This window comes from Coturnix japonica, chromosome 3 (assembly GCF_001577835.2).
Source record: "Coturnix japonica isolate 7356 chromosome 3, Coturnix japonica 2.1, whole genome shotgun sequence".
Taxonomy (NCBI): Eukaryota; Metazoa; Chordata; class Aves; order Galliformes; family Phasianidae; genus Coturnix; species Coturnix japonica.
In genome coordinates, this window is record NC_029518.1 from 84,898,038 (window position 1) to 84,912,232 (window position 14,195).

The following is a 14,195-nucleotide window of genomic DNA, read 5'->3' on the forward strand; positions in this document are numbered from 1 at the left end:
AAGCCCAGCCACTTCCATATGTAAAACTTATTGCGACTATAGAGATGAGGTTGCTGCAGATGATGGGTTTCTATACAAAGGACATTATCATAACACCACACAACATGAGGTTGGAAATGCTAGGTATAACCTACAGTGCCCATTTGAGTATTGAGAAGTGCAGGAACAGAGCCCAAGGTGTTCTGTTCTGGCCAGGCATGCATGCTGCCATCAAAGATAAGGTATCCAAGTGGAAATCTGCAATAAATACAGGAAACAAAAATGCAAAAAAAACCCACTGAAACCACATGAGATTCCTAATTTCACTTGGCCCAAGGATCTAGTTGAACAAAATGGGAAAGATTATCCTTTACAGGGGAACTAATAATGGGGATCTACACTCCTTGGTTTTGTTTTTAATAATTTAAATTCAAATTGCACACTAATTTAATAACACATTATAAACCGGTTTGTTTTATCATAACATTGCAGATAAGTCAATTAAATACTGTTATTTACAAATGACTTGCTCTAGTCATTTTTAACATAATACCAAATACATAATGGCTGGTCCTTGCAACCACATTTTCCACTTAGAAGTTAGATAAAACATCAGGGAACTTAAAAATTTTTTGAAGATCCAAATGATACATAATTAACATTAAATAAGTATTGTATTATACCACAAAATTACTTACTAGACTCAGCAATGTTAGTATTCAGGAAAAAACTGAAATGACAACTTATCACACAGTAATAAATAAATGAATAAATAAATAAGAGGACATAAACAATAGAAAACTAGGGAAAGAGGAAAAGAAAGTGATAATAACAATGGAAATGGCTGTTTTTCTCACAAAAAAGGGTAATTTTCTAAGAGAAAAGTGAATTAGAACTGTATAAGGGGTCACAGCTTTTAAATGTTGGTCTTACTGAGCTCTCATAGGAGGACAGATGTAGGCTAAACAGGATACAGGGAATTGGGAAGGCAAGACAAGGCAAGGGATAGTACTCCTGTACAGGTGAAACAAAAAAGGTACACACTTCCAGAACATCTCAAGTGGACAGAGGCTGCGGGTGGAGAAACCACTTCAGCAGCTAAACAGATCTCTGCAGAAATAACTGTTCTGACTAGAAAAAGTGACTGCATACTGGGAGAGCTTGAGTATGATAGGTACTGATTAATGCCCAGTAATAATCTGGTCATCTGTCTAAAGATGGGAATGTTTTCCACAGCATTTTATTAATATATCTTATTCTTTTACATATTTTTTCTGATTTTATTTTATTTTATTTACTAGGTTTTCTTTTTTGTTTGTTTGTTTTTCCAGATGACTAAAGCGAGGAAGTAAACAGTATGTTTTTTCCGGTACTATTAATCACAGTAAATACAACACAGGTTTCTCCATCTCTGCTGAGGATATCCCTTCTTCCCAGTTGCTATATCTCATTGAGAAAATTGCAGTGAAATTATTTGGTACATCAATACAAAGTATTAAAGTTTGTAGAAGATTTTCCCCATAAGTGTAAGTTAAGAATATCCTTTCTATCCAGAAAACTATACTGTATGGAGTCATTCCTCCTTGAAGAGCTGTGGTTAAACAAGGAGAACTTCAGAGAAGATCACTTTTCCATCTAGACCTCACAGAAGACTATGGTTAGGATGACACAACTGGAAATGGTAAGACAGGTATAAAGAGAAGATAAGAGAAAAAGCAGATGACCACCAAACATATAGAAATGAGTGTAGAGTGAAATGGAAAGAAGGAGGCACAGAAATTCCAAATCTTACTTTATTATAGAGAATGTATAAAAATAGATTGAGCTCCACATTTTCAGTTAAGAAGACAAGTGGAAAATAAAAGCTTTCAGGCTTCATTGCATAGAGGGTAATGAGATTGTTCTCCACCCTGTAAGTGCCATGGGGTTATGCCAAAAGATGATCACCACAGAAACAATAATGACATGCAATATCTACATAGAGACAGGTGCTGTGGGTCTGAAATACTGCAATATTATGACTGTATCACCTACACATAAAGATTTGTTGAACTTGGTTGAACTACAAATCTTTTTGAGTTTCAGATTCTTGAGTATAAGTGTTTTCCTGGCAGAAAACTGACCCAAAGGACAAAGGATAAAAGTTGATAATTTGATAGTTAGTTTGACATTAGTCCAATCTAATACTTAGCTACCTATGGTCTCTGAGAAAGTATTGCTACTTGTACATTAAAGTAAGATGAGAATTAAATTTGTAATTTCCTTGTATTCTCTGGTAGCCACGTTCTCTGATTAGTGGGTTAACATAAATCTAAGTGTAAATGTTCTGTCAGCATGTTGCATGTTGTGTAGGATTGATTTATGGACAATCAAAATACTCGATTTAAAATTTTAATTAAGTCTTTTTTCTTTTCAATACAATTGAAAGTGTTTCAAATGATGCCTTTTTATAGTATTTATAATTCTACGGTAGGATTACAGTTCTATAAGTGAACTATAAGAACTTCTATAAGAAGTTCTATAAGAACTTCTACAATAAGCAGTTAAACAAGGAGAATTGATTAGGAAAGGTCCCAAGGTAAGATTAAACTGGATTCAACTTACAAATATTTTAATATTGGTAGCTGTCACTAGATGGGCAGTTAATTGCTTTGCCATCATAGTATCATCAATTTTTTCTTTGCCATCATAGATACTCATCAATATGTTGCTTTTCACAAGCATTATAACCGAAATATTAAAATTTGGAAGGCTTGGATTCTTGTCAGATGTTAATTTCTAAAGGGACTCTTCATCAAAATGGTAACAGAATTAAATCCAAATTATTCTGTTATTTCTATTTTGTTATGCCAATGAGAACATCGACCAGGCTGTCTAACTACTCTGACCTGTCAATAAACTGTGCACAAAGACAAAAGTTTTCAGTTGAACTTTGGGTAAATGAGGAGAGTCACACAATCTTCACAGTCTGAAATAATCAAGAAGTCTTAAAGTGAAGCATGGGTGGCAAGAAATAATTAGGATATCCCTGGGACAATTTAAGTGAGTGACAATGTCATCTTTCTGCAAGCCAGGAAATGTGAATGATGGAATGTTTAGAGGTATCATAACCAAAAGGAAAATACAGGAAAATATTTTTTTCTCTAACCTTTACTGATTCTTTAGTTATTTTGATTATGACTAGATCATAAGCATTATTAGAAGTCTCCATGGTGTGCTATTTTTTATTTCACGAAGGAGTTAAAAAAAAACCACCCTATTTAGAAAGCTGCACTATGATTTGTTTGTGTTGTTATTGTACACACAAGGATTTGTAAAATGTGATATAAAAGCTGTACTAGTATAAATGCAACATTTTCTCTGTGAGCTCTGTATAGCAAATTGAAAAAAAGTGTCTCAAATTATGCAGTAACAAAAAGTCACTACACTATACTATCAACTCCCAGCTGAACTATCAATCATTGTGTACGCTCCACAAATTAGAGAAGTATTTACCAGAAATTTTGAAGACGTTGAACTCTTTATGGATGACTGGAAATAACTGCATGAAAACCAGAACAAGGAATAAAAGATGAAGAGACAGGAATAGTAGAGATTGGAATGAGCAGGACAGAAGGGATCTCGGCTCGGGATACAGATAAAAATGCCTTTATATTTCTCTCTAAGGCCCAGGGCAGTAGTCAAATCTGCTGATTCTCAGTCCTCTTCTGCTGTCAGCAAATATCTATGAAATGCATTAGCAACATTCCCCACCTCCTTCTGGTGCCAATCCATTCAGAGTGCTACATCTTTCATTGCTGTTTTCTATCACAGTACTTCAGGTGACCTACGCAGCAGACACCAAAAGACTTGAGATGCCGGTAGGATCCCACATTATGGAATTTCTGCTTCTTTTCAGCTTGCTCTTTTTAAAAGCAAGGAAATTGCTCTCCCAAACCTCTCACACAAAAAATATAACACATGTAAATGAAGTACTTTGCAGTTTAAAAATTCCCAAATCAAAGTTGCTTATGTAGCTTTGGTTTAGCTGCTTTGTGTGCATATGCATTATCATTTACATGATCACATCTTCTCTCCTCTTAGGCAGAGAACAAGAGCAGAAATGAGAGCTGTATAAAGGATGCTATCATCCATAGGAGTCCCACATCCCTGCTTTTGAATATATGCCATTGTACCAACTTCAGTATGATGGCTGAGTAGCAGAGAACAATAAGAATATTAATGTGATGGAGACAGGGGATGGGCTGATGAGACAAGGAGCTTGAAACATGGAGAAATGTAGAAAAAAATGATAAAGAAAATAAGAGTGAATGGATCGAGTGAAAGGTGGGACTGTATAAAGAGTTTTGGGGGAGGAGAAAGTAACTGCTGTTCTGGATCACCAGACTCTATTCTGTTTTCTCTGTACAGCTCATTCCTTTTCACAAATGGTGAACCATTCGTTGTGTAGAATTGCCTAATTCCCACAGCTCCAAGAGAATTCAATGGGAAGTTGGACTTGAATATACATATAGTTTTCTGTAGAGTGAAGAGCTAGGTGAGTCCTGTAAATATCAAATTGAGCAAGTAAAATGATACAGGTACATTTTCTCACTTTAAACTAGTGTTAATACCAACCCTGACTTATTTCAGTGTATAACTGTAAGTGGAAATAAAATAATTCCAAGTGAAAATAAATGAACCCCCTTATAACCAAGATATATTAATAAGGAAACACTCAGGTGTGGTGTTAGTGACACATATGCGAGTGAATTAGTTGTCATATCCTGAAAGTACAGTTTGAGAAAAGTGCAGTGAAGAACAAACGGGATCACACATGGGATAATGAGGAAAACAGAAGAAATCCATTAGTTGTTTAGGAAGTTATTACTACCTGTTCAGTGCAACATACTATTTGTTATCCAATGGAAAAATAAGTGATCAAATAATGAAGACCTGCCTTGTAATAAAGACGCAAAAGAGATCTGAGTTAAGATAGCCTGTTTAAAATTCTAGCTTAAAATTCAACTTTCTGAAATTTGTACTAATTTAACAGAGTTTTAATGTGTTCAATAGGTACTACAATAATAACTCCTAAGTAAATAGGAACTATAGGTTAGGTAAACCTATATCTGTAATTATTAGTATAATTTAATCTTGTTTTCTTTACTTGCAAAATAAGTAGAGAAAATGGCAGAGAAAGGAGTGGGAATGAAGTTCAAGTGATCTTCCATTCTCTCTACATGAAGTAGGCTTGACTACAGATATTTAAGAAAAGTGGAGGAATAGGATAATCCTGGAACACTTTCCCAACTTAACTAAACTTAAAGGGTTAAAGCAGCAAAGTATATGCTTAAAGTATTATGCCTGCTGCCCCAACAGTCTTGTCTATGTAACAGCTTTATCTATGTAATTGCAGCTCTCTGATCATCTACAACACATGCCAACCAAAAAGTCAAGCCCAAATCTGACTTTCTCTGGGGTTAGTTACCCATACTCTGCCTATACTCTGATTATATATATATATACATATATATACATATGTTCAGTGATCTTATTTATAGCCTTTCCTCTTGCATATCACATTGTCTTCTAGCAAAAGATAACAATACGATCTGAACTGACTGTTCAGAAAAGTAATTTAAACTGGAGGGGTAATACATGTCAATTTTGTACCTCTTCCTTGCACTTAGTGACTAAATCAAATAAGACTAGAGAGATATCTAACTTCAGTAAGTTTCTCATGCTTGCTTTTTTATCTTTCCCACAAGTTAAAGTTTGTTTTTTCATCAAAGAACTGAACTCAAGAAATCCTAGTTAAGTCAGTAATGTATGGTAAAGACAGAATAATTCTTAGCATAGCACCGTAAGCTACCCATTTATATTTTTCCTACTCATTTTTTTTATTTGTTACTTAAGAAAATCTTTCCATGTTAACCATACAACCATCTCAGGAATATCACTAACTTGTACCACTAACAAACCCTACAGTTCTTCAAAAACAGAATTCCAATCATGCACATGGTGCAGGAAGACAGATCAAACCTGTCTCACAATTCTCTAACTCTCGAGACTCACAATTGTCATTTTAAAGAACTGAAAGAAAATTGTGAGGAATGCACTTTAAGCAGGGGAATAACTCAGCTGACACTAAGAAACATAGTCAAATGAGAAAATGCATTAAGCTGTTAACAGTGATATAAACTTGGGGAAGATTATGCAAGCATTAGGAAGAAACAGACTGTTTCCTCTCCCCTCTAGTCTAACTCTGAGAAATACCATCTCACTAGTTATGTAGTCAGAAGTACTTCATCAGTGTAATCTCGTGAGAATTCTCTGTTCTACCTAGCAAATTCAAATGTTCAGAAAAGAACTGGAGTTCAAACATCTAGATGAAATTTCACCGCTGTCACTTAATGAATACTCAAAAGAAAATACTTCATCAACAGATTTACACATAGACCCAGCCTGTGTGGAATTTCTAGAGAATTCACACACTTCTCAAGCACGGATCAACCACCTCTGCAGCATCTAGCAGCACTCCAGATAGACTGCATTTCTAATTTCTGATGCAACTATACACTGGTTTTGGTCAAATAAATATTTATAAGGAAAATATTTGTTATTTATATCTTACTTGAGTTCTTGTGAGCTTGTGGCCAGCATACTTCGAATGCTTTTGTCCGCCAAGGGGCAGCCAGACAAACTGTAAGACATGGTAGGACAGACAAGTAAGTTAATCTTCTCATTAACTGAACACTCCCAACAAACACAACATAAAAATTAAAAAGTAAAAGTTTGTAATGCAGAAAAGCGATGGGGCAAGTGCTGTAATATTGAATTTTGTAATATAGTTAACCCTCTGAATATATTTAGATATCAATGTTACTTCCAAAATTACATACTGTAAATGTTATTTTTTTTGTTTCTCTATGAACTAATAAAATGTAACAAAAATATTTGTGGTTCCTGGGTTAACTACTTAAATGCTTAGAATGCTTTGGAAATTTTAGTAATCTATTTAAAAATAAAAGACGCTTATACAACACACAAATTAGCATGCTTTTAAGATCAACATATACTACTCAAAGGGTTAACACATAGTTCAACGTTTTACTTTGACAGCATTGTTGAGGTAAGCTGAAAACAATAAATTGAAAAGACAGAATCCACCATGAAAAAAATGAAGTCACACCTTCTATGTGAGGCGTAATTACCAGTCACATGACCACTCCCATCACACCCTGGTGTTGGACATCTGCCACCAAACAAAAACAAAAACAGCCAAAATAGTAAGTATGTTTAAAAAAAAAAGCTTTTAAAAGTTTCATTGTTTCCAGTTTAGCTGCAATGACTGCAAGGGGTTTTAAGCATCCTAATTGAAAAGCTGCAAAATGAACAGGATTAAATGAAAATGGCGTCTCAATACAATATAGCATCATTAAGAACAAGCAAATACACATTAACTTATCACTTTACTTAACTGGCAGTTTGAAACATTTATATGCTGCAAATGTTGCATGCTCATACTGCAAGGCGTATATGTACTTGTTTGTTTAAAAAAAGACAAAAGGGAAAAGGTTAAAAGGAGAAAAATAATTTCACCTCACATTATGCTTACGTTATTAAATCCTTTTTGCTCTCTTTGCATTGAGGGTATTTGGGTTTAGGACTTGGGATTGTAACTTCACCAGGATACCTTCTTTCTTCTAGTGCCTCTTGGAAAGGATCCAAATCTTCTGGCTACAGGCAAATACATGATAATTAGTCTCAGCCAGGTTACAACAATATTATGAATTAGAGTCACCAGAGATTATCTCTTTTTTTTTTTTTTTTTTTTAATCCTACTTCATCAGAGAAAATCAATGACATGATTTAATATTCTTTTATCTATCAAACTTTTAAATAGTCCTTGCATACTTTGATGCAGTCTTTGCAGTGTGTGGGAATTAATTAGGCTAAAAGACACTGCAAAACTGGGGGAATAGGAATAAAGAATAAAAGTAGCATCCTGTTCACCAAAGAGCCATCTGATGATTTTAATAATTTAGAATATACCAAACATGAAATAAGAATGAATGTAACAAATGTAAGTTTGGGTAAAACCTCAATGGATATGTCTGAAAAATGTAATTATATAATTTAGAATTATACTCAGTAATTCAAAACCATCTATTGCAGCAACAAAGTGGTTGAATGCATTGATTTAGAGATTCCTGCAGATGGTGCTACAAACACCGCAGCAGAAATGTATCATTATGTTTGCTCTGAGAAACATTTCATATTGTATATTTTACCTTATGTTTCATTGATAAAGATAGATTTCCTAATTCCAGTGAAATTAATAGCGGAACTGTGACTAATACCAGAGATAGAATGCATGCAGTACACAGAGGAAATGTTACTTTGTTCTTAGCGTCAAAGGTATTGAGCTTAGTTTTCGGTTTTAATTAAGAGAGGCCTGAAACGTATCACACACAAATTATTAGCCCAGTTTTATAGTTTACACCAAGGAAAAACAAAGAACAGTGTACTGAAGTCTCCAAACATCTATTATATATTGAATGTAGCATTGTAAGCTTTACAGTGGATAAGAGTTGAAGCCTGACAAACAAAATCAGTGTCATTAAAACTTGTCAGCAAACTTTCTTCAGTGTCTTGGCTCACACAAGAACGGATCCCATGTGATCAATGTTTTATACAGAAAATAAGTTACTTTACTTGCCTTTTCTGTTTAAAGGGTCTTGCTGTTGTCTTAGTATTCTAACACTAACTTCAAATATCCCCTCTCTGTATAATTCTTTAAACAAAGTATTTTATTAATGCAGGCACTTTCACACACAGAGCTAACAGTAGTACATATGTAATCTAGAAGATTAGCTGAAATAGTTGAAAGCTTACAATACACTCTGATGCATTTGTTTAAATTGATTTCTCAGCAATACATACTTTCAAACATTCAGCACATCATTTATGGTTTTCAGATTCAATGGGATATCTTATCTTGAGAGCTGATTATCCCAGTATTGCACAGTTCTGCCAACTTGCTTATATAGGATATCATAATCTGGATAAAGTGAAACATCTTTACTGCAGAAAATATTTGTTAAAAAAATGATATTGTTAGAAAACATGATTCAAATTCATGGTTCAAATGCTATCTTATGCAACTTAGTCACAGATCAGATATGTGTCAGCATGATGTATTTCTAAAGATTAACCAGCAGAAGATGTTTGGTAGAAAGGCACCCTTTTAACATCTATTGTTTCCTCTTTCCCTCCAAATACAGAAATACAGTGGATTACAAAAAGTAGATTACAGTGAGAACGAAAAAATGAAGAAGACATACATTAATCTCTTTGGAATCATCTTCATCTATCCTACTGGGCTTCATTTTAGTGTAGTCCACCGGTAAGTCCCAGCAGTCACCCTCATTCAGTTGGTAACAGCGGTTGTTCATCACTGCTTGTCGTTGTGGTGACATTGGCTCCAGTGGTGTCAAAATGGTACAGCAACCATCTCGCTGCCTCTGCTTGTTCATACTCAGGTCCAACGTTCCATTTTCATCAACTTCCATATCAGGATTCTGTCAAAAGAAGAAAAATTTTCTTAATTTAGATTCACACTATCAAACTGCTACCTCTGTGTTCTTCAGTATATTTGATTGCCTAGCAGAATAATAAAACGTGTTTCCATGCCTGTATAGATTGAAAGCATTGAGCCCCCTCCTACACATAGCATGATGCTATTACACAACATTAATGCTGTTCTAGTGGATTTCTTCCTGAATGGCTAATCTGATGTTTAGGAGAGCAGGGCAGGAGCCTTCTTTATGCTCTCCCACTACCCAGAAAGAAAACAGGTGGAAAAATCAGGGTGGAAATAAGAAATCTCTAAAGGTATTTTCTTCTTGTTGTCTTTTTCTTCTTGGTCTACTCTGTGACCTCTGAGTTAACATCTGCATAATTCTTGTTGTCCTAACACCCATCTAGGTGTAGAAAAAAAGGAGATAGCATCAAATAAATTTGTTTCTTTGTGTATTTAACATTAATAGTCAGTTCTTAAATAGATACTGTCAGAGAATTAAAAAGGAACACAGGACACCAAAATAAGTCCTTTTGGACACTACTTGACAATGTTACAGGAACAGGAAATACCTATAAATTTCACTGTTCCCTCACTGCAGATGTAAGAATATCAGCATTCTGTATATCTGCCTTTATAATGAATAAATTTTGGTAATGCAATAGTTGTGACAATTTCTGTGGCAAGTGAGGCACTTAGAAATACAGGGTGAATACAGGGTAAGCACTGACTTATTCCTTTACAGAAACAAACAAGTGTTGTGTGATATTTTTGAGTGAGAGGAAAAAAGACATTAAAATGAAGATGAATTAAAAATAATAAATAAATAAATAAAGAATTTTAAGAAGCAAATAAAATAAAACTGCCCACAAATATTCAATTATCTGTTCAAAAGTGAAGCACAAGAAATTTGGTTTCAAAACTAGTATGAATGCTACTGACTCCTTCTATGCCTAGTGACTTTCTAGTAACAAAAGAGCTGCAGGAAAGCATTGTGAATGCAAATCCCTTTTTGATCAATTACTGCTTTTTCTCATAACATAAATACAGTTGATACTATACTCCTATTTTTATCTAGAAAATATTCGTTAATTCCCTTGGTGTCATTCTTTCTGTTTTTAGATAGGGCAAAACATTAGGAAAGAGGAACTTTCTGTTTCTAACATATAGACAAAAGGTATTTTATTCCAGCTTTTCACATCATGTTGATATAGAATACAGCTGTATTTTTTTACATTCCTAAAAGAGATTTATCTCTTCAATATTACTAAAGAAGTTAATGTAGAAAGCAGCATCTGAAAACAACGATTTCAGATTAAATTGGGTTTTATTGCTAGTATCTGCTGCTAGGGGCTTAGTTTCCTGTGAAATTTCTAGAGGCCTTTACATGGTGAGAGCAAGGAAACCTTTGTCTACATGAAGAAGAAAAGATGTCTGCCAGCTCAAATTCTCTCTTATAAGCACAATAAAAACCTTCCCACCGCACTGCATCTGTCTACTCAGCCATCTAGTGGTCTCCTATAGGTATCGCTGTACTGCTTGTTGATGTATATTAAATACTAATCTTTTAATAGCTATCAGAGTCAAAAAGTAATGTTTAAAATTAAAAATCAAATCTACTAAATCTTAACTGAACACTAATAGTATACTGTTTTTCTTAGTACATAAAGCTTAACAACAACGTTTATTATTAGTCTCCACAGTCATTTCATAACATACTGAGACTACGAACATGCAGAACACTGGTGACTCTGCACCTGCTAAACACCTTTGAAATCACAATCACTGGAGGATTTATTGTTTGTTTCAAATGCCTAATGCAATGAATTAAGAATTGTGATAGCATGCACAGGCAAGAATTTCTAATATACAAGCTGCATAGATTTCTTTTTAATAGATCTTACAACCTTAGGTCTCATATACGACTTTTAAATGAAATTGTATCATTAAATCTTGATCTTTTCACAAAATGTATGAATCAGCCAGTGCTTAGCAAAAATAAATAAATAAATAAATAAAATAAAAAATCTGTAGTGCAATTAATACCACTTGAGCAATTCAAACATTTTTATAATTACAGATCTCACTACTAAGAGACAAACTATAAAACGAGGGAGTACATGCTATAATGCTTTCGGTTTATATACCGATCAGGGTTTCCCACGATACTTGAGAGCAATTTCCTTTTCTTTTTCTGCTTTAACAGAAACGTGAGATTATTTTAATTTTGAGTAAAAGAAAAAAAGAAAAAGAAAGCATTCTTCCTCCTATCAGAGGCACAAAGCTAGTGCAGTAAAGACGAGTCTTCATCAACAAACAGAATTACTGATTTTTACCCTTGCACAGAGATCCTGAGGCTTAGTGGAGAGGTTCTGAGGCATCTCCCTGCAGCGGGTGGAGAGATTCAGAATAGCAGTAGCAGCCATGTGCGCTGCCTCCATGTCATGAGTGTAGTCAAAGCTGCTCTTGCTGCAGGTACTGCTGGCACTGCTGCCTCCACCACAACTCATATTGCTGCTGCTGCTAGGGGCATAACTGCTTGTTGTGCTGCTGGTTGGACTTGAATTCTTACAGTAACGTTTAGCTGTGGGAAGAAATATGACAAGTATGACTCAAAAGAACTAGCATTCTGCATAAGTGAAGAGAAAAACAAACTGCTGGAGGTGAAGTTTATAATGAGCAACAGTAACCAGTACAAAAAAAAAAACAAAAACAAAAACAAACAAAAAAAACACACAAAGTGATAAGGATGATGGCTGTATTTCTTGATTTCTGTCTGTGATTTTTATATGCTAAATATGAGATTGTATGAAATAATCCCCCATACAAATCTGTATGATGTGATCATGAATTCTTCTGACAAACAGGCTGGATTTAGAAAACAATAAAAACACAAAGAAACACTGCTTTTACCCACATATAGAGTCAGTCAAAAGGTATGATCTGCTCAGGTTGTTCAATTTTACTAATGAGGGCCAACATAACATTATAGGACCTTTCATAGCTACATGAGCAAGTATAGTTTTAAGGTCTGCACTCCCCAATGCTACTGGACATCAAGCACACTGAAGGGGCTTGGGATTCTGGACCAAAGAGCTAGCCGTATATTCTTAAACACTTCACACTTCCTAAAAGGATTTTCCTTCCTACACATACAAGCAGACTAGCCATTAGAAAGGAGAGGAAGTCAAGAACATGATGAAAGAAGAAAGTAAGCAGCCACATGTAAGTTATACCACCGATCTCACAAAGGCAAAAGCAGTGGCTGCATAAATGGAAACAAAGGTAAGTGAATCACCCCCAGCTTCAAACACCCCAAGAGCTTACAATTGTTTATAAAAACAATAAGGGCCAAAAATCCTCATTACTGCTCATATTGAGACACGGAGCACTGTATTCTGACTGACAGAAAGCACTAACACACTGACAAAGCTCACTTCCATTCTATTTAAATACAATGTAGAACTGTTGCACTGCATTAAGACATGATCCTTACAGCCATATGTATTATAATAATAATGCAAAACAGTCCTATTAGTACTCTTATTTCTCCAATACTTTCCCCAAATAAATTATTTAAAAGCACTTCTATAAAATGCACTAAGGTGTCAGCTAGACTCCAAAATTTAAGTTTACATGTTCTCATATAAAAGTCAAGGTCATAGGATATATAAATGGATATTACCGTGACTATTTCCCCTTAAGATGGAAATGTATACTGCAGAGATCACACCATATAGCACAGTATAACAATAACAAACTAGCATGCTGATTAGAGAGCTGTACAAAAAAGGTCAGACTCTAGCTAGAGCTCTTCTGTGATGGGTTCCATTTAAATGCCAGACTCTTCAGGTGCATTTGTCTGAGCAGACATACATATAATAATCTGCTCCCATGAGCACAGCCCATTTGTGAACCACAGGCTGCTGTGCTAGGCAGGTAATATTCAAAAGAAGAATCAGAAAGCAAAATATCTCTGCTACAGCTTATGTCGAAAGAAAGAAAGAAAGAAAGAAAGAAAGAAAGAAAGAAAGAAAGAAAGAAAGAAAGAAAGAAAGAAAGAAAGAAAGAAAGAAAGAAAAAGAAAAGAAAAAGAAAAAAATCATGGTGTTATTTTTACTGTAAAGGAAACAGTGTTTCACTTAATTCATAACAGATGGAATTTTCTCAGGAAAGCCACATAATGCACAGGGTGTGATTTTTTTTAAGTGAAGCAAATGATGAACATTCATCACGTTTCTTAAACACATAGTAGCACTTTTGCAGGGTATCCACTAATTATAAACCTGTAAACAATTTCTCCAGAGTTTCATTATTAATACAGTAGTCAATGGCAGTCATTAAAAAATCAGCATTAATCCATTCTTACTTTGTAATGGCATCCAAAACACACGAGATTTTTTCTATATTTAAGGAAGGAAATAATTGAATAATTCAGTTTCTACTGTGTTAACACAGCAAGCACCATGTACAGCTAAGCATGTCAAATTAGAAATATCTTTCAAAATTTATATGAACAAATAAAGTTTATGTTACTTGCAAAAGAATGCTGGTCTTCTCACAGGAGGTCACACTTAAATGAACATAAGAGATATACTACATGTGAAATCATATATGTAACAATGTGTGCTAAAGGGAGGATATAGGCAGC

General features: G+C 34.6%; 1 protein-coding gene across 17 annotated transcripts in view; it reads right to left on the bottom strand.

The window, feature by feature from the left end:
• MYT1L (myelin transcription factor 1 like) overlaps positions 1-14,195 on the bottom strand; it is a 277,706-nt gene that overhangs the window by 43,451 nt on the left and 220,060 nt on the right. For 13 of the 17 annotated variants that reach the window (XM_015859374.2, XM_015859366.2, XM_015859373.2 and 10 more), the window contains 5 exons: positions 11,881-12,128; positions 9,309-9,545; positions 7,580-7,701; positions 7,154-7,216; positions 6,596-6,664 (listed from right to left, as the gene is read on the bottom strand). In XM_015859374.2, coding sequence (XP_015714860.1) covers positions 6,596-6,664; positions 7,154-7,216; positions 7,580-7,701; positions 9,309-9,545; positions 11,881-12,128 — 739 coding nt within the window. The remainder of the gene's footprint in view (positions 1-6,595; positions 6,665-7,153; positions 7,217-7,579; positions 7,702-9,308; positions 9,546-11,880; positions 12,129-14,195) is intronic. The other 4 variants (XM_032443418.1, XM_015859367.2, XM_015859369.2 and 1 more) reach the window with 1 other exon arrangement.